This window comes from Oncorhynchus tshawytscha, linkage group LG25, assembly GCF_018296145.1.
Source record: "Oncorhynchus tshawytscha isolate Ot180627B linkage group LG25, Otsh_v2.0, whole genome shotgun sequence".
Classification (NCBI taxonomy): Eukaryota; Metazoa; Chordata; class Actinopteri; order Salmoniformes; family Salmonidae; genus Oncorhynchus; species Oncorhynchus tshawytscha.
This window is the reverse complement of record NC_056453.1, coordinates 18,295,653-18,320,108: the sequence shown is the minus strand read 5'-3', so window position 1 is coordinate 18,320,108 and position 24,456 is coordinate 18,295,653. Positions and strand designations below refer to the sequence as shown.

The following is a 24,456-nucleotide window of genomic DNA, read 5'->3' as shown; positions in this document are numbered from 1 at the left end:
AAAATAAATAAAAACAGAAAAGGTCTTACAGTGTCATGGTCAAGGGGCTTACAAAAATGACTGCCTCCTCCACCCTTCTCTCTCTCTTTTTGCACTCTTTTTTCCTTCTCTTTCTGCCTCTTTCTTTTCTCTTCCTCTTTATTTGTTTTGTTCCCCCCCCACCCTCTCTCCCTTTCTCTCTCTGAGGTGTCTTTTAAGAAACTGATATTTATTTTACATCTCATGAGATCATCAGAATATTTTCTTCTTTATGGCTTTTTCCCGCCGTGCCAGTCAAACCTTTCCTACCATTGATCCAAACTGAAAAGAAATCTGTGATTGCTGAAAGCCTCCAAACATCTGTAGTTTAGATATCACCGAAGCTACATACATGCTGCCTCCTCCTCTTCCTCCTTCCTCCTTCACTCCTTCCATCGCTCGCCCTTTCACCAATCACCACGCTTCACAAAAACAACAACTGCCATGCAAACTATCAATCCAGACCATCACCCACCCACCCACCCTGCTTGCTTCTCCCCTCCATAACAAGGCTTTATCAAGTTGGTGGGTTCCAAGCTGGACCTGCGTTCGGTGTCCTGGAAGAGGCATGTGGATGTGATCCCCTACCGCCTCAGCACAGACACAGACACCAGCACTGACGAGACTCCCCGGCCCAGTCGAGCACAGACCCCATCCCTGAAAGGTGAAGACCACCTACCTGGAGTGCTAGACAGCCAGACAAGACAGTCAGATAGACAGAAAGATAGCATGCCAGCTACTGCGCATGGCAGCCACCAACCTCCAAAGCAGCTGCAGTGCCCCCTTATCATCTCCTCTCTGGCTACACAAAATATGCACGATCGGGGATCCTTTAAGATGAACCTGAGTCTTCAGATCGCTAATCATCAGCATGCGCCTTTCCTCACGTCTGCCATCTGCCCTGAAACTGCCACCTGGTTCTACTCTTATCCCTACTCCTGCTGCACCTCGCGACCTTCCACCCCACAGAGGGTTCCAGGCATCAACTGCCCCGCCTCCAGTTGATGATCGTGGACAGGCTTTTCCAGGTGCCTGTTTGTCTCCTCTGTCTGTCCTCTTTACACCTCTCTGTGGAGAGAGACCCTGGAAAGGAGGCAGCTTTTAAAGCTTGTGTAAAGGCTTCTCATGGGTGTGAAGGTGGTGATAGCAAAAATATGTCCCTGTGTGCCGTCTGAGGTTGTAAGGTGGCCATTTCTCTTGCAGTTCGTTGTGATTTGTTGCTATCGATGCACTTGAATCAATTGTTTTGGTTCCAAAATGTTTGGTTTGAGTTATGTTGGGTTCCAGAATGTTTGGTTTGCGTTACGTTGGGTTCCAGAATGTTATTGATGTTCTTTATGTTCTCCTCTCACTTCTCCGGCTCTCCTCATCTTTGTCTGTCAGACCAAATGAACGGCAGGTGGGAACAAAACTTCCTGTTCCCCGGGGGAAATAATTCCATGTCGCGCAGTGCCAATATGTCGTCTTCCAGCTACAGCCAGCTGTCTCCCATGTCCACCCTCAGCTCCAACCACAGAGGAGGGGCCGGAGGTTCCATGACTACGGAGTCCTCCACAACATACCTCTCTGGACAAGGTACGGATGGATGCAGATTCTTTCTTACAATGTGTCAGCTTTTGAATCTTTCTGTTGACTTACAATGGTATGATAGTGACAAGAAATTCCAGCTGGCTTGTCTTCACCAGAACAGTAGCTACACTTCACAGAGTTCAGCAAACTTGGGAGATTTCGAGTTTCAATGGGCAACGTGTTGACACCGAAAGTTCGAAAGGCATTGCACTCAGAAGGCATGCTAGAATTCTACAGTTCTGTATCCATGTCTCTGGTGGTTCATCATTATTCTACTCCTGTCTTTTCTTCTCCTCCCCTACAGGAGGGAACTCGCTCTCCCGCACTCAGGTGATCGGGGGCGGGACGCGCACAGAGAATGTTGTCATGAGGAAGCGGTCAGAGAACCGAGGTTACTATGAGTACGACGACAACATCCGAGATTCCATCGTCATAGGAGACCTGTCCAGTGGATTGTCGGGATACACAGACGGCAAAAGTAAGATTAGTTGAAGTTGAGGCGTATTTGAAGCATAAAGAGCCAATCATTTACGATCCACACTGACACAGGTCCCAGGTCACATGCATATTTCACCGAGCCACTGAGACGAGGTCTTTGACTATGAGGCTTTTGCTTAGGAAAATGCCACTGCATAGTATTTAGATATTTCTGTCCTCTGCTATTGAACGCTGGGAGAAGCTTATCTGTTTGCCTGTAGCAGTCGGGGCTATAAATGTCAGATATACACATCATCTGCAACATGTTTACTGAGGAGATGCATGAGGCGGATGGCTTGGATGTCAGTTATCGATTATTGGTGCTGGTGGCTGTACTGGGCTATGCAGGAGCTATGGTGACTGTCGCTCTCCCCTTTTCTATCTTCTGTCGTTCTCTTTCCTTCGATCCTCTCCCCTCCCTTGCCTCTTTCTCTCCCCTCCCTGTGCTCCTTCTCCCACTCCTTCACTTCCCTCCCTCTCCTGTCCTCCTTCTCTCGTCCATTTGCTCCCTTTTTGCTCGCTCCCTGCGTTCTCAGGTACTTATGGCTTCAGCCCCACTCAGACACAGTACAGCTACAGTATGTCTCGGGTCTTGCGGGGCAGGACCCAGTCTGAGGATGTCAACGATGCGCTACTGAATCTGGACAGGGTGCTCCAGGGTGAGTCCGTCTGCCGGCAGCACACACACAGAGCTGTCCTCTCTCACACCACTGGGACTATAGCAGGGCTTAAAGCTACACTGTGGGTTCATAGTAGGACTTACCACGCCTATTGCTGGTTTGAGAGGAAGGCTTGGTGTCGCTAAAGCTGTTTTTTGCTGTGATATGTTTGGTTTAGGGAAAGTTCTTTCTTTCTCCCCCCATCTCTCTCTGTCTGTCTCACTGACCTCTCTCTCTCCCGTCAGACTCTCGTTTGGCCTCTGGGGTCCCTGACACCCCCACCAGGTTGGTGTTCTCTGCCCTGGGCCCCACGGCCCTGAAGGTCAGCTGGCAGGAGCCCCACTGTGACAGGGATGTGCTGGGGTACTGTGTTCTCTACCAGCTACTCAATGGAGGTATGGACCCATGACTGATTTGTGTCACATTGTAAACACATGGGGTTTTGTTGATGTGCGGAAGAAGAATGTTGTTTTTCACTTGTGAACATAGTTCTCAGGTTTTTATTGACTAGGATTTGAAGAAATGTGTCTTTAAGTTTCCTTAGCCCTGTCAACTTATTTAGATCTCTAAAACTTGTCCCAGCATACCTTCAAACTTTTTCAGTGGGGACCCCGTTTTTTCAGCCAGAATTTCTGGGGACCACATTTTTTCCACAATAACTTCTCGTGACCCCCACTCGAAATATAATGACAGCCTTAACATTGGTCAATTCCAATTTTCAACAAATAACATTAAATTCATTACATTTTCAGCTCAAAATGAAAATAAACCAATAATACATTTACTCATAACACATTAAAAAAATGCTAAAAATGATTGGCAACCCCACTGCAGTAGCCCCTTAGTGGGGTCGCGACCCAGACTTTGAGTACCACTGCTCTACAGTAATCAAAGCCCCTTGTCTCTCTCTCCAGGTGATATGAAGCGTATAGACGTGTCCAGCCCAGCAGAGAACTCTGTGGTGGTGCAGGACCTGCTGCCTAACCACTCCTACCTGTTCAAGGTGAAGGCTCAGAGTCTGGAGGGCTGGGGACCAGAGAGAGAGGGAGTCATCACCATAGAGTCAGCCGTCAACCCCAACAGCCCACTCAGTCCAATGCCAGGTAATCAGCAATACATCTCTGTTGATCCATTTTTATCCACACTGCTTTGCTAGCTAATTCACACCTGACCTCTTTCTGTTTTACTCTATATTTACTTTCTCTGTCCAATTCCCTCTTTTTATCTTTAATCTCCTTTGTCCCTTCTTTACACCTTCCTATTTTTTATCTTCCCCGCTTTCTCTCTCTCTCTCTTTCTCTCTGTTTCTCTCTTCCTCACTCTGTCTTTCCCCCCTCCAGTTTCTCCCTTCTCTCTGAGCACCCCCAGTGCTCCAGCCCTCCTAATATTCACAGCTCCGTCCCTTACCTCTATCCTCTCTAACTCCCGTCTCCCCCTCTCCCTCAGGTTCTCCCTTCACTCTCAGCACCCCCAGTGCTCCAGCCCTCCTAATATTCACAGCTCCGTCCCTTACCTGTATCCTCTCTAACTCCCGTTCTCCCCCTCTCCCTCAGGTTCTCCCTTCACTCTGAGCACCCCCAGTGCTCCAGCCCTCCTAATATTCACAGCTCCGTCCCTTACCTGTATCCTCTCTAACTCCCGTTCTCCCCCTCTCCCTCAGGTTCTCCCTTCACTCTCAGCACCCCCAGTGCTCCAGACCTCCTAATATTCACAGCTCCGTCCCTTACCTCTATCCTCTCTAACTCCCGTTCTCCCCCTCTCCCTCAGGTTCTCCCTTCACTCTCAGCACCCCCAGTGCTCCAGCCCTCCTAATATTCACAGCTCCGTCCCTTACCTCTATCCTCTCTAACTCCCGTTCTCCCCCTCTCCCTCAGGTTCTCCCTTCACTCTCAGCACCCCCAGTGCTCCAGCCCTCCTAATATTCACAGCTCCGTCCCTTACCTCTATCCTCTCTAACTCCCGTCTTCCCCTCTCCCTCAGGTTCTCCCTTCACTCTCAGAACCCCCAGTGCTCCAGCCCTCCTAATATTCACAGCTCCGTCCCTTACCTCTATCCTCTCTAACTCCCGTTCTCCCCCTCTCCCTCAGGTTCTCCCTTCACTCTCAGCACCCCCAGTGCTCCAGGCCCCCTGGTATTCACAGCTCTGTCCCCCGAGGCACTGCAGCTGAGCTGGGACAAACCCCGCAAACCCAACGGAGATATCCTGGGCTACGTGGTCACCTGTGAACAGCTGCACGGAGGAGGTGAGACTGAGCGCTGACTCCAAATCAGATTTGTTATGGACAACGCTAGCAAATGACCATTCACTTTCATAGTTATATTTGTATTCACTTCATTTCATATTCTAATCCCCACCTCCTCTCTCTCTCTCCCCTCCAGGTGACATGCGTTCCTTCCAGGTGAGCGGTGACAGCGCTGAGACCAGTCTGACGGTTCCGGACCTGAGTGAGAACATGCCATACAAGTTCAAAGTTCAGGCCAGGACGACGCAGGGCTTCGGGCCCGAGAGGGAGGGTATCATCACCATCGAGTCTCAGGATGGGGGTAAGAGGACAGAGTCCTACACCACTCTTTTTTTAATCTAGTGTTTGAATTGAAATGAATAATGTGTCGGTACTCACTTTAAATTTACCATACTGGGTTTCTTATTTAGAAGCCGATATTCTATACGTTTGTACATTTGGAATGATGTTGTGTATAGAATTCTCTGTCTCTCTTTTTCCCCTTCTGTAGGTAGCACGTCTCAAATAGGTGGAATAGGTGGTATGTCTCAACTAGGAGGCCTAGGTGGTATGTCCCAAATACAAGGCCTAGGAGGTATGTCTCAACTAGGAGGCCTAGGTGGTATGTCCCAAATAGAAGGCCTAGGAGGTATGTCTCAACTAGGAGGCCTAGGTGGTATGTCCCAAATAGAAGGCCTAGGAGGTATGTCTCAGTACAGCAGTCAGTCCTTGACCAAGAGAGATGTGTTCCAACTGCCGACAGAGGTCAGCACCCACAGCAACGTCACACACACCATGATCAACGACCCCTACTTCTCAGGTATCAATTGAATCTCTTTATCTCTCTCTCTCTCTCTCCCTCACACAGACACACACAGTGTCTCTCTCTCTCACACGCTAACTCCCTCTCCTACCCCTAGGGGACGGTATGATGATGACTTCCCAGCACACAGAGACCAGCGGCATGGTAACCCGTCATGTGACTAAGGAGGTGGTCCAGAGGAGCATGCAGGTGGCCGGCTCCAGCAGCGTCACCAAGAAGGTTGAGAGGTCGTTCTATGAGGCTTGAGGTCAAAAGTCAACAACAAGATGGCGGTGTCCCTGGGGCCCAACACACCATGTTCACCTTTCTGTCTGTTACAGTGGATCCTGTCCTGCCCTCTGTCTGACATGGGATTAATTTCATTATTTTGTTTATAGTTTTGTCTCTTGTTTCTATTTTGTTGGAAACATTTTACATTCAAAGAACTCTACCACCCCCACAGTCTTGTTGGAAGTTTGTCATTTTTATACACAATACTCATGGCTCCCTCTATTGGTTCTAACTGGTATTACGCCCAGAGGCTTTAGATTATGCGCTAATCTGAGGTCGTATCACAATAGTTTAAAGTAGAGCCCGCACTGGTGTTAATATCTCTTGGCAGAGATTATCTGAGAGATAATGGCGGGAGAGTGTACAAGTGTTTATACCGGCTGGCTGCTAGATGTCTTGCAAGATGACTGCAGTTTGTTAATTTGATTACATTTACATTTTTTAAAACATTTGAGTCATTTAGCAGACGCTCTTGTCCAGAGCGACTTACAGTTAGTGCATTCATCTTAAGATAACTAGGTGGGACAACCACATATCACAGGTTGTCTCATCTTAGTAGCAACCGCCTGCCAGTACACTTAACTATGTTTGTTTGTAGGGGCTCATAGAGAATTGTATTATTAGATTGTGATTTTCACAGTCATTACTATTACAAACATGAAATATATTAGGCTGACGTGTTTTCTTTGTCAGAAGAGATTGAATTGATATGTTGATGCCAAATACTGTATTGCGATGTATTGTTTGTGTAAAAATATATTTCCTATGGTTTTGCATATTTCATTTTTTTTGTACATTTTCCATGCTGAACAAAGTTAAAGAGATTCTCTGGTACTTGTGTATATGTTTTAGCCAGTCGTTCCGAAGGTAGCGCTCACAAACCAAAAGTGGTCCCCGAACATTCCGTACTATGTCACACGTCTGCAGATATGTGCACCACGTCATTGCTCTCTCTCGCGCGATGCTGTGTGTGCGCGCTATCTTGCCATCTGTCACTCAGATGGCGAGGGACTGAAGCTCATTGGCTGAAACTCGCCCCACACGGGGGCAAAATGTAGAGAAAATGGAGCCGTACAGCTTACAGAAAACAGTCGCTATCAAAATAGGAATTTGGTGGCTAATTGAGGTTAAACAGTAATTCTGCTCATAGATTATGCCTGTATGAACTACACATTGACACATCCAGCCCAAATTAGGAGCTTTAAAAAATACTTAGTCGCCAAAGTTCTGGAGCATGTCTTTAATAAATCCATAATGTAGATATAACATCATAAGGTAACAGTATTTCATACTTTAAATGTTTATCTCAATACTGTATAATTGTTTTAAAAAGAGTACTTCGGTCTACAAGCATGTTATGCCTAACTAATATATTCTAGCATAGATAGAAAACTTGGTCCTGATATTTCAGAGGGATATGTTTTGTGACAAAAAGATTGTATTCTCTTTATAATGTATTTTTACACCTATGCTGTGCTTTGGTTCAATTCTAAATACTGTCTATTGTAACAAGTCCTTACACTTAGTGAGATATAGGGCAAAAATAATTATACTGGTTGAATGTAGAAGTTGAATTTGATTAAAAAAATAAAATTAAAGAAAGTCGTAATGATATTTCAGAAATATACCAAAAAGACATGTTTATACTTTGTCATCATAGCTACTCATGAAATACTTTGTGTAACGTTCATACAATAATCTGCTGTTTGTTTTTTTATATCTGACATGTCCATTTTATGGCATTTAATAAAGATTGAATATGAACCTCAATACTATAGTTGCATTTCTATCTATTCTCATAACCTTTGTAGACCACAAACCGACAAACAGATCTTTGAAAATGTTAATTTATTGATGACTGGGGGGAAAAAAGCATTGTTCACACCGTTATGCACACGGTCAATATCATACCGCAACTTCCATATGCTGACACACATTATGAGACTACTGCGTGCTGTCTGTCTTTCGTCTGTGTGCAAACTCTCACTGAACTACAGCATTTCAACTACATTGGATCTTTGGGTAATTTGGGCAGCACTTTCTTTACAGTGTCTTTATACCATGAAATACTATGGCAATTTAACAACCAATACAAACAGTTACCACTTAATTTCCAGATGGTATAAACTGGTATGAAGACACTAAGAGAAAAAGTGTTGGGAAATGATTGTTCTTCAACCCTTGTCCTGGGGAGTGCAGGCTTTTGTTCCAGCCAAATTTGAACACACCTGATTCAACTAATCAACTAATCATCAAACCATTGCATAAGGTGTGTTCGGGCTGGAGTAGAGCAAAACGCCTGCACTCCACTAGCCTGGAATTGACACGGAATAGTGCTACGTTTACAATATTGAGGGCTCTAATCAATCAGGTCTGCGTTAGCCGACACCCACATAGCTGTTGTTTTGACGTTTGTCTGAGGTGGAACCGTGTTAGAGCTGTCAAATTCACAAGCGGCTCCCAGTATTATACCTATCGTGAACATTGCCATCCCAATGCAGCCTTGTTTACATGTTGGAACACTGGAATGTGTGATGTAATCTACACATTGATTAAGCTCAGAGAAATCCTCATTATTTCATTGAGTGATTTTCAGTTTGAGCGTCACTATTTATGTATAGTCTCCACTTTCTCGTTCTGAACGTCTAGCGCGAGAGGGACGGGTGTGGCTTCATGACAATGACTACGAGCAGCTGCTCACCGATTTGACAGCTCCAACGCAGTTACAACTCCGACCCCGCCAAAACATCAGCTATGTGGGTGTCAGCTATCGTGGGTTTACGCTTAATCTGATTGAATCGAGCTCTAAGTGTGGATTCTACGCTAGCTCTCCAGGACCAGTTTTAAAGATGCTGTGATATGTTATCTAAGCACTTAGCTTAGCACCAGAGACAGGGTCCAGGGCAGAGGCAGGGTTCCCTGGTCTGTGCCGACCTGATCGCCAGACCCTTCACCACCTCTACAGTCCCAAACACAGGGAACAGTCTCTCTGTGAAGGTCTCGTTGTACGTGTAGATGTGGGACCTCTTCTCCACGTTGTAGAAGGAGAGCTGGCCTTGCTCATAGTCCAGGTAGACCCCCACCTTCCTGGGGACGAGTATCTGGGCCAGCGGGGTGGAAGGCACCGTCAGGGCCTTGAGGTCTGAGCCCCTCTCCAGCCGCAGGGTGAGGTAGCCCGTCTTTGTGTTGAGGGAACTATAACCCTTCCTTTGGGCAGAAGCTTTAGCCACGCCCAGCCGCCAGTCCCGGTTGCCCACTTCAACTTCCCAGTAATGGCGCCCAGAGATGTAGCCCTCGTTTCCCAGAGCGCACCACCAGCCATCGAAGCGACACGTGCAGTTAGGGATGTCTCGCCGCTCCAGGCCACAGCACATGCGCTTGTCGCCGTTGGAGAGGATGAGGTCAGGGTTGGCTGTCTTGGGGTCAAGGGTCACTTCCTCTGCAGCATCACAGATCCAGTTCCATACTGAGAAAAAAAAGTTGTTAGGGTGAGAAATGGGTTGACTGTATTTACAGTTTCCTTTACTCCTCAATAAAGCATGAGTCCAGCATGAGTTTCACATACCATTATGGGGGATGTAGCGGGCTGCATCTGAAAGTGTTAACAAAACTGGGGTTAAAATACTGTTAAAAGTTCAACCTTAACTCATTTCCTGTTACGTAACTGCAAAGGACTCAGGCATGTTTGTCCATTCCTCTGGTGTCTACTGGAATGAGTTATTTCTTTAATGTTTTATCAGTACCAATTGGCAGCACTTCAAGTGATTCATCAACCATCCCAGCAAACATGCCCACTAAGACTGTGTTTAGACAGGCAGCCCAATTCTGATCATTCTTTTGACTAATTGGTCTTTTCACCAAAGATTTGATGTGAAAAGGTCTGATGCGATTGGTCAACAGACCAATTAGTGGAAATAAATATCAGAATTGGGCTGCCTGTGTAAACACACCCATTGGCACAATGTGGGCAAAAATATTGGCCCCCGTGTAGGCTGCACACACTGGGCCGATGGGCAGCCCTCATTGCCTGAAATAAACCCATATTTTCCCAGAAAACATGCCCACACTGGCATGATGTCGGCCCGATGTGGGCTAAAATAATGGACCTATTTGAGCTGTCCACCTTATACATTTGATCTATTATTTAACCCTCAAAGGTATTTAGCGAATGACAGCTATCATACATATATTTTTACAAGAGAAACTGCTAAGTCCCTCATATGTCACATGCACTTATTTCATTTTTTCCCTCCATCATTGGCAGTGTACTAGATCAGAATAAATTTGCATCACACAACAGAACACTTAAACTGGAACGAAACTCTCAGTAACGGGTTACACAAAAATAACTGTGTCCAAACCAATCCCCCAAATATTCTAATGAACCCCCGCCTCTACATTGTGAAGTAACAGGGCTTGTTGTGGGCTTGGAGTGGGCTAGCCTGTGTTGGGCTTGGAGTGGGCTTGGAGTGGGCTAGCCTGTGTTGGGCTTGGAGTGGGCTAGCCTGTGTTGGGCTTGGAGTGGGCTAGCCTGTGTTGGGCTTGTTGTGGGCTAGCCTGTGTTGGGCTTGGAGTGGGCTAGCCTGTGTTGGGCTTGTTGTGGGCTAGCCTGTGTTGGGCTTGGTGTGGGTTTGTTGTGAGCTAGCCTGTGTTGGGCTTGTTGTGGGCTAGCCTGTGTTGGGCTTGGAGTGGGCTAGCCTGTGTTGGGCTTGTTGTGGGCTAGCCTGTGTTGGGCTTGGTGTGGGTTTGTTGTGAGCTAGCCTGTGTTGGGCTTGGAGTGGGCTAGCCTGTGTTGGGCTTGGTGTGGGCTTGTTGTGGGCTAGCCTGTGTTGGGCTTGGTGTGGGCTAGCCTGTGTTGGGCTTGGTGTAGGCTAGCCCTGATGTGGGCTTGCTGTGGGCTAGCTCATGCTGGGCTAGAGTGAGAATGGTGTGGGCTAGCCTGTGCCCACCTTGCCCTGATTTGATATCTTGACCACTGATCGATTATTACCCTTCATCAATACTTAGTTGCATAATCAAAATAGTCACCATCTCTCATTGTCACACATTGACACACCTGTGATCTCCAACATCTCTTTGTCACTGATTGCTGTTATACTTGTGTAAGGGCTAGGTTCAATCAGATTTGTGCTAGGTGACACCATGTTGCTGTTGTTTTGGCAGTGTTAAGGTGCCCCACATTTTACGTTCGGTTGCTCCTAGCGGAACTCGGCTAGGCAAAGACCTTAGCTTGAAAAATGAGAAAAAGGCATCAATATTACTGTTTGTCCCTCTTTAGATGCTGTAGCAACATAGTCAATAACACTCCCTCAAAATACTCTGTAATACATTTTGACGTCTGAATCGCACAATTTCACATCTAACAAAGATGTTTGGTGCAGTATTTCTCAAGTAAAAAATTGTGCATGAAAACTAGTGGTCTCTCGTTGAAAGACAACAAACACTTCATTGAAGAATCCTGTCCATAGTTCCCACTCCGACTACCAAACTTCGACTTGCCTCAAGGAAAAATATAATGCGCTCAAACAGCCCAACAAAAATAACTGCTGAACACCAAAAGGTCACAAAATGTCATCATAATACATGCGCAAACTGTTTCGACTGGGAAGCATGTGACAGGTTTTAGAGCTGTCAAATCCACAAGCGGCTGCCGACATTATATCTATTGTGGACATTGCCATTGGCTGCACCGAGTCACATTTAGAAATCCCATGCAGCTGTGTTTACAAATCTGAACACTGGAATATAATCTACGTCTCCATTAGGCTGATAAGAATCCGTATTATTTCATTTTATAACTTTCAATTTGAGCGTCATTATTTCTATATAGCCTACACTTTCTCGTTCTAAACTTCCAACGTGATTGGGACGGGTGTGGCTTCATGATAATGACCACGAACACCCGCTCACCGATTTGACAGCTCCAACGCAGTTACACCTCCTGCACCACCAAAACACCAGCTATGCGGGCGTCGGCTAGCGCTGGTTAACGCTTGACCTAATTGAATCTAACACTTCCTTGACGACTCCAAAACGTCAAAGCTCTACACACCAATCTTCTGACTCCTCTGTTTTCTGATCAGCCACTGCTTGGTTACGTCCTCCTGCAAACACAGAGGCTTGAGTGAGTTTATCTGTGTGATATGTGTCTAGTCAGGCATGAGAATTGGTAATCAGTTAGTTTACATGAACATTTGAGTCATTTAGCAGACACTGTTATCCAGAGCGACTTAAGAGTTAGTGTATTCATCTTAAGGTAGCGAAAACAGACAACTGCATATCACAGTCATAGTAAGAAAATAGTTGCCTCAATAAGTAGCTATCAGCAAATCAGTGCTAATAAGAAAGGGAAAGTGTGAATGTTTACATCAAGACAGGCAAGGGTGTTCGTTATTTGTATTATTCTTTTTTTGTTGACTCATTGAAACTCACACACCTTGTCAGGGCTGTCTGCACTCAGCACGACCCACATGACCAGCTCCAGGGCTGGGAGAAGGTTCGGCAGACGCCCCCTCCTCCACTGGAACTCCAGATCATCCAACATCATCAATACGGGCTCACCGGGCCAGACAATGGGCTAGAGAGGAGGGAGGGAAGTCAATATGGTTATTACTTTATATACTAAGAAACTAAAAGAGGGTTGGAGAGGCGGGATTTAGAGGGAGATGGCATCTTCTGTTACTGGCCTTTCTGAATTCAGAGCTACATTATACAGTAAGTCCACTATATTGGCACACGCAGGATAGGGGATTGTTCATCTTTGATGAGAGGCCTGGCATCCAGTGGCATCCCCCGTTTTGTGGGGCCGTCCCAGGATCCCCTAGTGCTTTGCTCTTGAGCTCACAGGTAAAATACATCCCAAACACTAGTGGACTAAACTCTGCTCCTCAGCTGAACGGTTAAATTAGGATCTGCACACGAAGATCTCTTTGCCATTCAATACCACTCTGAAAAGTTTAGATCCCATCTCTCCTATAATATCAGTCTGAAGAGCATGTCAGCATGTCCGTACTTTGCTTTATTTTAGTGTTTTTTGTTAAATGTCTGCTCAGCCCACATGCCCACAAGCTCTATATATGTAATGTATACAATCACTATGTATTTATACCATAATCCTCCCAATCTTTGGAATGCCCACCGCCCTCATATGTCATGTCTATTAAAATGTTTTACTTGGTTCTTCAATGACAGAGAGAACAGATAAGGTTAAGTTTGATTCTATACAAGTAAAGACCAAAACAAATCTCACTTATCACATGGAATGTCCACAGGCTCCATGATGGGAAAAAAAACATATGGCTCTCGAACACCTAAAGAGACTGTCAACAGATGTGTTTTTTTTTCAAAAGTAGAAATAGTCAAAAAATAGAAATGGAACATTTAAAGAGGAGCTAGGTTGGAGAGGCCTATGCTGCCACCTACTGTAGTAACAGCAGAGGTGTCGGCATCCTGATAAATAAGAATACACCATTTCACTTATATCCCTGCATATGGACCAAGAAGGCAGTTTTCTAATGTTGAATTGTACCTTACATGGTGAGAAATGCACATTGATTTCATTGTATATTCCATCAGGGGCACATCTGGTGTTTTTAGATAGAATTCAGGCTATAGTAGATCAAATCCAGGCAGGGACCATTATTTTAGCAGGTGAACTAAATCAAACATTTGATGAGATTGACAGCCATAGTAATAAAGACGGTTAATTTAGGGAGCCTCCAAAGAGGTTGAACATTTTCATCTCTACAAATGATTTACAGGACAACACAAGAATATTATTCCCAACTACAAAATACTATTCCTTCTCCTTCTCAAAGTAAGAAAAGCTATTCAAGAATTTAGTACATTTTCTTTCTTTTTTTAAATGCAACTCAACAATTTACTGGATAAAAACATTCATGAAATAGTGATATTGGATCATTCTCCAGTATTATGCTTAATAACACAGTAATAGAAAATACATTTAGTGACAGAATTTGGAGAATTAATTTTATTAAAATTCGTAAACAAAAAAATTCAAAACTTGACCATTCCAAATGTAAACATAGAGGACAGAAAAAAGCCGACCCCCGATATAATCTGGGGTGCATTTAAGGTGTACATTAGGGGAATGAAAATCTCATACTCTGAAAAAAGTTACATCCGATTTCAAACTTAAAGAAAAATAAATCACTCTCTTAGAAAAAATGTATCTGAACTTAAGCAGGAACACAATCTTTTACTTCTGAAGAGAGATAACTACAGGTTTAACTCAAATAAAGCATACAACTGAATGGCAAATAAACCAGGCAAATATCTCGCAGCTCTCATAAAACAAATACATGTTAAACCAGTTATAATTTTAAAAGATAAAGATACAAAAGCAGTATTTAGAAACAACAATGAGATTAATGATTTTAAAAGTTTGAAAATGAAAATGTATATACAGTGGGGGGAAAAAGTATTTAGTCAGCCACCAATTGTGCAAGTTCTCCCACTTAAAAAGATGAGAGAGGCCAGTAATTTTCATCATAGGTACACTTCAACTATGACAGACAAAATGAGAGAAAAAAATCCAGAAAATCACATTGTAGGATTTTTAATGAATTTATTTGCAAATTATGGTGGAAAATAAGTATTTGGTCACCTACAAACAAGCAAGATTTCTGGCTCTCACAGACCTGTAGTGAAACTAAAAAAATAACTTGTTTCAAAAAAATAAAACATGGAAAAGTGGTGCGTGCATATGTATACGCCCCCTTTGCTATGAAACCCCTAAATAAGATCTGGTGCTACCAATTACCTTCATAAGTCACATGATTAGTTAAATAAAGCCCACCTGTGTGCAATCTAAGTGTCACATGATCTGTCACATGATTTCAGTATATATACACACCTGTTCTGAAAGGCCCCAGAGTCTGTAACACCACTAAGCAAGCGGTACCATGAAGACCAAGGAGCGCTCCAAACAGGTCAGGGACAAAGTTGTGGAGAAGTACAGATCAGGGTTGGGTTATAAAAAATATCAGAAGCTTTGAACATCTCACGGAGCACCATTAGATCCATTATTAAAAAATTGAAAGAATATGGCACCACAACAAACCTGCAAAGAGAGGGCCACCCACCAAAACTCACGACCAGGCAAGGAGGGCATTAATCAGAGAGGCAACAAAGAGACCAAAGATAACCCTGAAGGAGCTGCAAAGCTCCACAGCGGATATTAGATTATCTGTCCATAGGACCACTTTAAGCCGTACACTTCACAGAGCTGGACTTTATGGAAGAGTGGCCAGAAAAAAGCCATTGCTTAAAGAAAAAAATAAGTAAACACATTTGATGTTTGTGTGGGAGACTGTGGGAGACTTCCCAAACATATAGAAGAAGGTACTCTGGTCAGATGAGACTAAAACGGAGCTTTTTGGCCATCAAGGAAAACGCTGTCTGGCGCACCTCTCATCACCCTGAGAACCCATCCCCACAATGAAGCATGATGGTGGCAGCAGCATGCTGTGAGGACGTTTTTCATTGGCAGTGACTGGGAAACTGGTCAGAATTGAAGGAATGATGAATGGCGCTAAATACAGGGAAATTCTTGAGGGAATCCTGTTTCAGTCTGTAAATCAAATGATACAAACCCCCAAAATATCAATTTTAATTCCAAGTTGTCAGGCAACAAAATAGGAAAAATGCCAAGGGGGTGAATGCTTCCGCAAGCCACTGTAATACATTATCTGATTAAATTGTTTTAGAAATGGGCACAAGACAGGGATGTCCCTTCTCCCCCCTCCTGTTTGCACTGGCAAATGAACCCCTTGCAGAAAGAATTAGACAGGATTCAAACGTAACAGGTATCAGTATTGTTAAACATACAGTTATTTGCAGATGATCTCCTGATATACCTGACTAATATTGAAAACTCAATTTCCCTTTGTAAAAATATTTTCAGAATACTCAAAAATCTCAGGTTATAAAATCTACGTGGAAAAAAAACTAAATAATGGCAATAGGAAAAAGAAAAACAACTTCCGATCTACAGCAATCCTTTAAGTGGACCACAAAAATATTAAATACTTAGGATGCTTAATAAGTGACAACAAACAACAAATATATAAATATATCTTTATTCCATTACTCAACAATATGAAAGCAGATCTAATTAAATAGAATAATCTTCCCATAAATCTTACAGGTAGAATAAACCGCTTTAGAATGGCATGGCTGCCAATGTTTTTGTATTTATTCTCAGTAATACCAATTAGCCCACCAATGACATTCTTTTCAAAAGTATACTCGGTCCTAACAGACTTTATATTGGCCAATAAAATTCATAGAATAAAATGGAAAGTTTTACATCTTCCTAAGTCTGAGGGTGATTTTAACCTTCCAGACTTTCCAGAATTCTATCAACTCGTTACCTAAGGCTTTTACTTGTGACATATAGTTAAATGTACTAAACAGGAGTAATGGGTACATATTGAAGATGCGCATGCTCATCTCCAGCATCTTTTTATGTGTCTATTTGCAAAGGATAAAGCTAAGAACATTTAACAACTTCATAGTTAAGAACACTATAACGATATGGAAGAAAATGAAATGTATTTTACAAGTACCAATATCACTTCCTAGAAACACAACCTTATGGAACAATCCTTGAATAGCTTTCCAGAGTTCATCAATAAATTGGCCCACATGGAAAACTAAAGGCACAGAAACTGTAAATGACTTTGTTAACAGGAAATACATTTATTTCCATGACAGAATTCAAATGTAATTCTGGACTGACAAATGTAGATACGTTCAAATACATGCAACTTAAAAGTTACATATCACAAAATGTACGTTTAAAATCTTTTGGACATTAGAGTAACCTTGAGGGAATCCTATTTGAGTCAGAAAAGGATGTTCATATGATAGGGAAGATATATAAAACCTTGCAGAGATCATATCTAAGTGACAATCTCTTAGAAAAAAATATAAACTACTGGAAAAAATATTTTAAAAGAACTGATGTTGGCACAAGATGGAGGGAAAGTTGGAGCCTAACTAATGAAATTACATTTAATGAAAATGTACGCTTAATCCAATATAAACTAAGGTATAGAATGCATTACACAAGAGACAAAATGTACAAATTCTACAGGACAACGACAGAGTCGTCTCTCAAGTGTAAAACTAATAATGACTCAATAATCTATGCTTTCTGGGAATGCTATTAACTTCTTATGGTATAGGGGACGCTTGCGTCCCACTTGGGCAAAAGCCCGGGAAAATGCAGCGCGGCATTTAAAAAAAAAAATGCTATAAAAATCAAACTTCATTAAATCCCACATGTAAGATAATCAATTAAAGCTACACTCGTTGTGAATCCAGCCAACATGTCAGATTTTATAAAGGCTTTTCGGCGAAAGCATAAGAAGCTATTATCTGATGATAGCACAACAGTAAAAAAAGAGGTTAGCATATTTCAACCCTGCAGGTGCTACACAAAACGCAGAAATAAAATATAAAACATGCCTTAACTTTGACGAGCTTCTTTTGTTGGCACTCCAATATGACCCATAAACATCTCAATTGGTCCTTTTGTTCGATTAATTCCGTCCATAAATATACATTTATTTGGCGCATTTGATCCAGAAAAAAACAGCTTCCGAAATGCGCAACTGGTGACATCCAGTGGAAACGGTAGGAACTGAAAACAAGTTCCTAAGAAATATTGTTTGCCAATGAGAACTCACTGAACAGACAGAGACCTCAAAAAAAAAATCTGAACGGTTAGTCCTCTGGGTTTTGCCTGCTACATAAGTTCTGTTATACTCACAGACATGATTCAAACAGTTTTAGAAACTTCAGTGTTTTTTATCCAAATCTACTAATAATATGCATATCTTATATTCTTGGCATGAGTAGCAGGAAGTTGAAATTGGGCACGCTATTTATTTAAAAGTGAAAATGCTGCCCCCTATACCTTAAGAAATTAAGTCTGGAAGTTGTGGGCGGAGCTCGAAAGTTGGCTGTCAGAAGTATCACAATGTAAACTTTCTTTTAATCCGTCTGTCTGCATATTTTAAGACATGGCATATGGGGTGTAGTGAGATACCCAATGGGCTAGACGATTCCTTTATCCTCACTCATCATGAAAAAAACGTATGCTAAAAACGTGGAAGTCAATGGACACAATGGAAAAACCAAATGATTTATTATTGAATTATTGAAATAGGATGGACGACCAAGAAAACCAATTTAAGGCCAAGTGGAAAACAATAATGCAGGCACTAGGCATGAAGGTGTGAGAATGCGGGACTGGGCAGATGAGATGTAGTCATTGTTTGTGTGTCTGTAAATTGTTGATGGTATGTTTTTTGGAATGTTTTTTTGTTAAATAAATGTTTAATAAAATTGTTAAATAAATGAAGAGCATGTCATATGGGAAGGAGAGGTAAGGATGAACTGGGACAGGGAGCTGCTCCTTAATTACAGAGGTGTCAGAGACGGAGGGATAAAGATAGAGAGCGAGAGAGCGAGAGGAATAGGAATTTGGAGCAAGAGTTAGTCTTTAATCAAATAGGTGTGGCAGCCTTGGAGTCTGACAGCAACAGAAATAGAAGGAGAGGAAGAGAGGAATACAGAGAAAGAAGGGGGAGGCCAAGGGATAACAACAACTCTAATTCAAGTTCATCAGTAAACTACTCGCTGTGCCAGAGGATAAAATTAGATAAAGAAGGACAACGTGTCTTTGTTAATTTGTCAACAACAAGTAGTAGTGTAGTACAACCACTTTAGTAATACACTGGACTCACAGGAAGCTGCTGAGGGGAGAGGGGCTCATAATAACTGCAGGAACAGATCAAATGGAATGGCATCAAATACCTGGAAATGTGTATGATGTATATGATACCATTCCTCTGATTCCACTCCAGTCATTACCACAAGCCCGTTTTTTCCAACTAAGGTGCCACCAACCTCTTGTAGTAGTGACCCAATCCCTCCCCTATTTCCATACCTCTAGTTTGTTTTTGAGCTGGTGTGTCCAGTCCATGATGACCCGTTTGTGGGATGCCATGTCATACTCTCCACCTGTCTCCAGCATACACAACAGGCGACCGTTCCACTCCCTCTTCTCTGGCCTGTCAGCCTGCAGCTCTGTCTGGATGCTCCTTGGCTGCAAAAGCAAAGGACATGGGTCAATAAAGAGATCATTAAGTAAAAACGACATTAACAAGTCTCACATCAAGGCATGGTAATAGTTTATCAACAAAGAGGACAATGACAAAGGATTGATTTCAAGAAATAAAGGCTTTTCAAGTCAAACTTAGTTTCACTTCTTTCAAATACGAGTGCTCACCTGTACTCTATTCTCCAGCACGGCAGCCCACTCCACTATGTATTCTCTACACACACTGGGAGGCCAGGAGTCTTCATTGGTCCAGATGTGGGCTAGGACATTTGACCTCTGCAATGAGAGAAAGAGAGTTAATAGTAGAGAGAGAGTGGTTGTGTGCATGTGTGTGTGTGTGTGTTTGTGTATGTGTGTACCTGGCACAGTCTGTTGAGTTCCCTGGCCAGCTCCATTATAAACAGCTGACTCTCCACTAAAGGTTCATTCTTCTCATTTGTCACTTTCTTACGAGACTCCTAGAACAGAGAGAGCAATGGATTAGAGAGAAAAAGGAAATGGTAAAAAAAAACCTGAAGCACTGCTACACAGATAAACCACCGAGGGGAAATGAAGCAATCCTTTCTTTCTCTTGAGTAGATCTTGACAAGGAGAAATATCAGTACTATTATCCTTTTACTGCATTGGGGCAGTAATCTTGGTAATCTTAAACAAATCTACTTTAAAACAAAAGTATAAGCCTCACACACATGGTTATGGGCTTTAAAAAAAAATGAAGCACCTGTACCATATCAGATATACTATAGAGTTGAAATGTATTACATTTTGAGTTTGGGTCCCAATATTACACTTTATATACTTCACAGAAGACTGAAATATAACAAAACCGCTTGACATAGAAACACCAGATTTTCTGCATCCATATTTTTTAAATTATGAAAATACTAAATAACATTCCACCCATGAGGCCACTAGGTCAATTGACTGCAGGAAAGGGCTACGAGGTGTCTGAGAGTTGAGGTGTCCCAGGGTTGTACCTTGAGGCGGATCTTAATTTTTTTCGCCGGCTCGATGAGGAACTGGAGGCACTCCTTCATCATGTTGGCAGTTGGGGGAGAGGCCCTGTGGCACAGTGATACACAGGTTCAATACGCTGGCACAGTGATACACAGGTTCAATACGCTGGCGCAGTGATACACAGGTTCAATACGCTGGGGCAGTGATACACAGGTTCAATACGCTGGGGCAGTGATACACAGGTTCAATACGCTGGGGCAGTGATACACAGGTTCAATACGCTGGGGCAGTGATACACAGGTTCAATACGCTGGGGCAGTGATACACAGGTTCAATACGCTGGCACAGTGATACACAGGTTCAATATGCTGGCACAGTGATACACAGCTTTATTATGCACTGGCACTCACTCTGTCAGTGCTAGGCCTGATCTACAGCTGACTGGGCTCCAATAGCACCTCAAATCGATATGTGTGTGTGTGTGTGTGTGTGGGTGTGTGTGTGTTGTTACGAAAACAAGAACTAGCCCACTGATTTTCCTGCACTTGTTATGTTTGAAGGTCTTAGGCCTAGCTACACTGAACGGTCTGTAACCTGATTTGATGGGTGAATAAATGTGAGAAGTAGGTATATGTGACCAGGTGTTCAATGCATGTACCTAGGAGACAGCCACCTTACCTTAAGTCCAGTACTAGCCCAACATTGGACTAAAAGAGCTTAACGTTATTCCTTAGTCCAAGGACCTTACATGTTCTGGAAGTCAAAACAGCCAAATACTCCATCTAAACAAGAATCGATTCTCAATTGCAGTGCGGTTCTAGAAACATAAATCCCTCTACTTTCATATCCTATCAAAATATTTTCACAAATGAAAAATACACACTTGCTGTACACGGTTTAAACCTGAAAGATAAGGTCTGTATAGGACATGACATATGGGGGTGTAGTGAGATACCCAATGGGCTGGACGATTCTCTTCTCATTCATCTTGAAAAAACATGACAAATGTGGAAATCAATGAATCCGCCATAATTAACACAATGGAAAAATCGAATGATTTATTATATTATATTAATATTGAAATAGCATGGGGGCAACAGAGCTAAAGAAACTAATTGGTACAATTTAAGGCCATGTGGCAAACAATAATGCAGGCACTAGGGACATGGGTGTGAGCACGCGGGTCGGGGCAGAGGACATGGGTGTGAGCACGCGGGTCGGGGCAGAGGACATGGGTGTGAGCACGCGGGTCGGGGCAGAGGACATGGGTGTGAGCACGCGGGTCGGGGCAGAGGACATGGGTGTGAGCACGCGGGTCGGGGCAGAGGACATGGGTGTGAGCACGCGGGTCGGGGCAGAGGACATGGGTGTGAGCACGCGGGTCGGGGCAGAGGACATGTCGTCGTTGTTTTTGTATGTATTTGGTGTAAATAAATAAGTTATATATATTTTTAAGTAAATATTATAACAAATAAAAAAAACATACTGCAAGCGATGCGTGTAAATGTTTGGACCGAACCTCTGGGATCTTAATAACAAAACTCCCCTCGAATAAAGAAGTCTATGTTCAATGACTCTTATGTGTCATTTAATGGAACTGAGAGACATGATCAAGGGCTAGTTCAGGGTCAGCTCAGTCATGACTCCCAGGGTCAGCCTGTCCAAGCAGATTACTATACGTTCAAGTTTTCTCTTTGCAGAAAACTACAAAGAGGCATGCCTAAAATAAAGAGGTTAACTAACACAAGACAACTGCAGAAACTGGCAGGCCTAGATGCCTCTGGTCACAGATTGCCTATCAATCCTGATTGCCACCACCTGTTGTGCTAATCAAGGCTTCCTGACAGAGGACAGCCATTGACCCGATTGGTGCTGCCACCTGAGGATGGAGTGTAGAAGTGTATCCTGGTATTGTGTTGCCTAACCGCACTGGCACTCACTCTGTCAGTGCTAGGCCTGATCTACAGCTGACTGGGCTCAAATAGCACCTCAAATCGATGTGTGTGTGTGTGTGTGTGTTTGTTGTTACAAAAACAATAACTAGCCCACTGATTTTCCTGCACTTGTTATGTTTAAAGGTCTTAGGGTTATTTTGTGCTAACACTAAACTCTGTGTGTGTGTGTGCGTGCGTATACTGTGCAACTTTTATATCACTACATCGCAGTTGATATCCTCTGTGGGCTCATTGGAACGGCCTCACCTAAAACTGGCCTGGCTTGACGGAAAGAAAGAGAGAGAGAAAAGAAAGAGAGAAAAATAAATTGCAGAGAGAGAGCGAGAGTGAGAGAGATGGGGAGAGAGAGAGAGAAAAAAACTGCAGAATGACATGTTTTGTGTGGGCCTTGGTGTCAGGCAGATATCCCATGGAGATGTAAAGCAGCAGCTGAGAGCGTTTTTACACAGACCACCGATCGACCGTTTGGCCCCAGTGGTGTTGAATCAGCAGCACCTCCTAGTTTGATGTACAGGAGGGTACATTTTCTGTACTTGTTGTGACAGAGGCAGCAGGAGAAATTGGCCAAAAGAAGATGCAATTCATCAACTTTCCAAGGAGAACACAGCAGAGTAACAATGATGTGTTTGGAAATGTTGCCTACAAAGGATTTTCACAGCTGGTTGGTTGTTAGGGTTATTTTGAAGGCTCTGTGCCATCACCTTATATTAACACCTTGAAAGGACTTATCCTTAATCAGGTGGAGTTACCCTCCTGTGGGGTGTTGTTCCAACCCTGCCCTGAGACAACTGGTTCTACTAATAAGGTGATGCTCAGGAACTTGATTAGTTGAATTAGGTGTGTTATAGTTGGGTTGAAACGAAAGCCTGCATAACCAGTATCTCTCCAAGAGGAGGGCTGGCCACCACTGTTCTAACACAGTTTGATCAGTAAGAGCACCTTCCCCTTAGACCTGAAATTGTAACTTGTCATTTAGATTTATTGATTTATATCAGAATTGACAGAAGAATTTAGGCCTACACGCCAATATTTATGCACCATATTACTACGCAAAGATGGGAGTTTTGAATGAGGCAGTTGAGCCACTGAACCTAAACGTGATTGTAACACTTTCACAACAGGTGAACCTGCGTCTTCTTTTTCTGTGGTCAAAACAACAAGCGGGATTAGCGCATGTCCAAAACGAGTGACTGGGACACGTGCGCGCACACAGTGACCGGGAGAATCTACCGAGGACACCGGCAGAACCCGTGCCATTAATCCGGTTAACGAATTAAACGGAGTTGAGTAAACTGTAATAGACAAAGCCAAATTTGTAAACACGACAGGCAATTTCCGGCGAAACATAAAAACATAGGCTATCTAGTTAATGGACACCTTTATCATTACGCACCTACGCACCTGAAATTAAAGGTTTATTAGGCTATGCATTAGATGTATTGTGGATTTGAGATAAGAGGAGATCCCGGATTATAACTCACCTGTCCCTGACCACAACCTTAGTGACTTTCTATTCTAGGACACACAAGACAACACCTCTGGACGGTAAGAACAGATTATCACAACAGAGTGGGCTGGAGGTTTCATTTGGACTGGTTCCAACGCGTAATATCACACGAGTAATACCATTATGAAGCCTGTATAATAATAACGTATACAATATGTTACACAATACTTCTGTAGGTGACCCGACCCGTCCCCAGAGCGCACAGCACAGACATCAAGTAATAAAAACGATTCCACTTTCAGGGCGCAGCATGCAGAACGTTAAACAACTCTCCAAACATATCCAAACTCAATGTTGCAAGACTAGCTTGGATAGTGCGGCCATCACTTGATGCGTAAAGCTTGCGTCTACAGTAGCCTGCATGGATTATTTTAGACATCGTGAGAAAAACAAACAAGAAAACATTTCATTGAAATTAAGATGTCTGGAGCAGAAATACTTACCTAGGGAATCCACAAGGAAATGGTTGTAGTCCAGAAAATGTTTTCAGTAGGAGTAGGACCTATGACTAACTACTGTTGTAGCCTACTCTGCACCGCACTGCCGTTATACATGCGCCAGGCTCTATCTACTGCAACTGCATTGAGTGAGTGAGTGAGTGAGTGACCTTATTAGCACCCCGCTGTGCGAATAAAAGTTCGGGTGTTTCCGAAAAATTGACGAATACAGACGAAACAGGTAGACATCTTTGTTGGGTCTTCACGCGTTTTGATAATTCACTTTTTGTTCCCACAAGAGGTCGCCAGAGTATAGAATCTCATTTACAGCGCGTCAATTTCAGAGACCGCGATTAAATGACAGAAACAATGTAGCCATTCAGTGTGTGCAAAATGAAGCAGTCTATTC

General features: G+C 43.3%; 2 protein-coding genes across 7 annotated transcripts in view; one reads left to right on the top strand and one right to left on the bottom strand.

Moving 5' to 3' along the window:
• LOC112224778 (integrin beta-4-like) overlaps positions 1-7,808 on the top strand; it is a 34,943-nt gene extending 27,135 nt beyond the window's left edge. For 2 of the 6 annotated variants that reach the window (XM_042306053.1, XM_042306054.1), the window contains exons 31-39: positions 1,402-1,593; positions 1,892-2,065; positions 2,601-2,723; positions 2,969-3,118; positions 3,638-3,826; positions 4,811-4,966; positions 5,103-5,267; positions 5,457-5,765; positions 5,866-7,808. In XM_042306053.1, the coding sequence (XP_042161987.1) occupies positions 1,402-1,593; positions 1,892-2,065; positions 2,601-2,723; positions 2,969-3,118; positions 3,638-3,826; positions 4,811-4,966; positions 5,103-5,267; positions 5,457-5,765; positions 5,866-6,014 (1,607 nt within the window). In that variant the 3' untranslated portion in view covers positions 6,015-7,808. Of the gene's footprint in view, positions 1-529; positions 1,377-1,401; positions 1,594-1,891; positions 2,066-2,600; positions 2,724-2,968; positions 3,119-3,637; positions 3,827-4,169; positions 4,787-4,810; positions 4,967-5,102; positions 5,268-5,456; positions 5,766-5,865 lie in introns of those variants that run through there. The other 4 variants (XM_042306055.1, XM_042306056.1, XM_042306058.1 and 1 more) reach the window with 4 other exon arrangements.
• Positions 7,809-7,869: 61 nt separating this feature from the next.
• LOC112224348 (erythroid membrane-associated protein-like) lies at positions 7,870-24,214 on the bottom strand. Its single transcript, XM_024387854.2, has 9 exons — positions 24,054-24,214; positions 20,169-20,253; positions 19,551-19,649; positions 19,360-19,467; positions 19,018-19,176; positions 12,475-12,615; positions 12,091-12,142; positions 9,604-9,630; positions 7,870-9,504 (listed from the first exon to the last, which is right to left on the bottom strand). The coding sequence occupies exons 2-9, from the start codon at positions 20,229-20,231 to the stop codon at positions 8,918-8,920; spliced, it is 1,236 nt and encodes a 411-aa protein (XP_024243622.1). The 5' UTR covers positions 20,232-20,253; positions 24,054-24,214; the 3' UTR covers positions 7,870-8,917.
• Between the last annotated feature and the right edge of the window lie 242 nt (positions 24,215-24,456).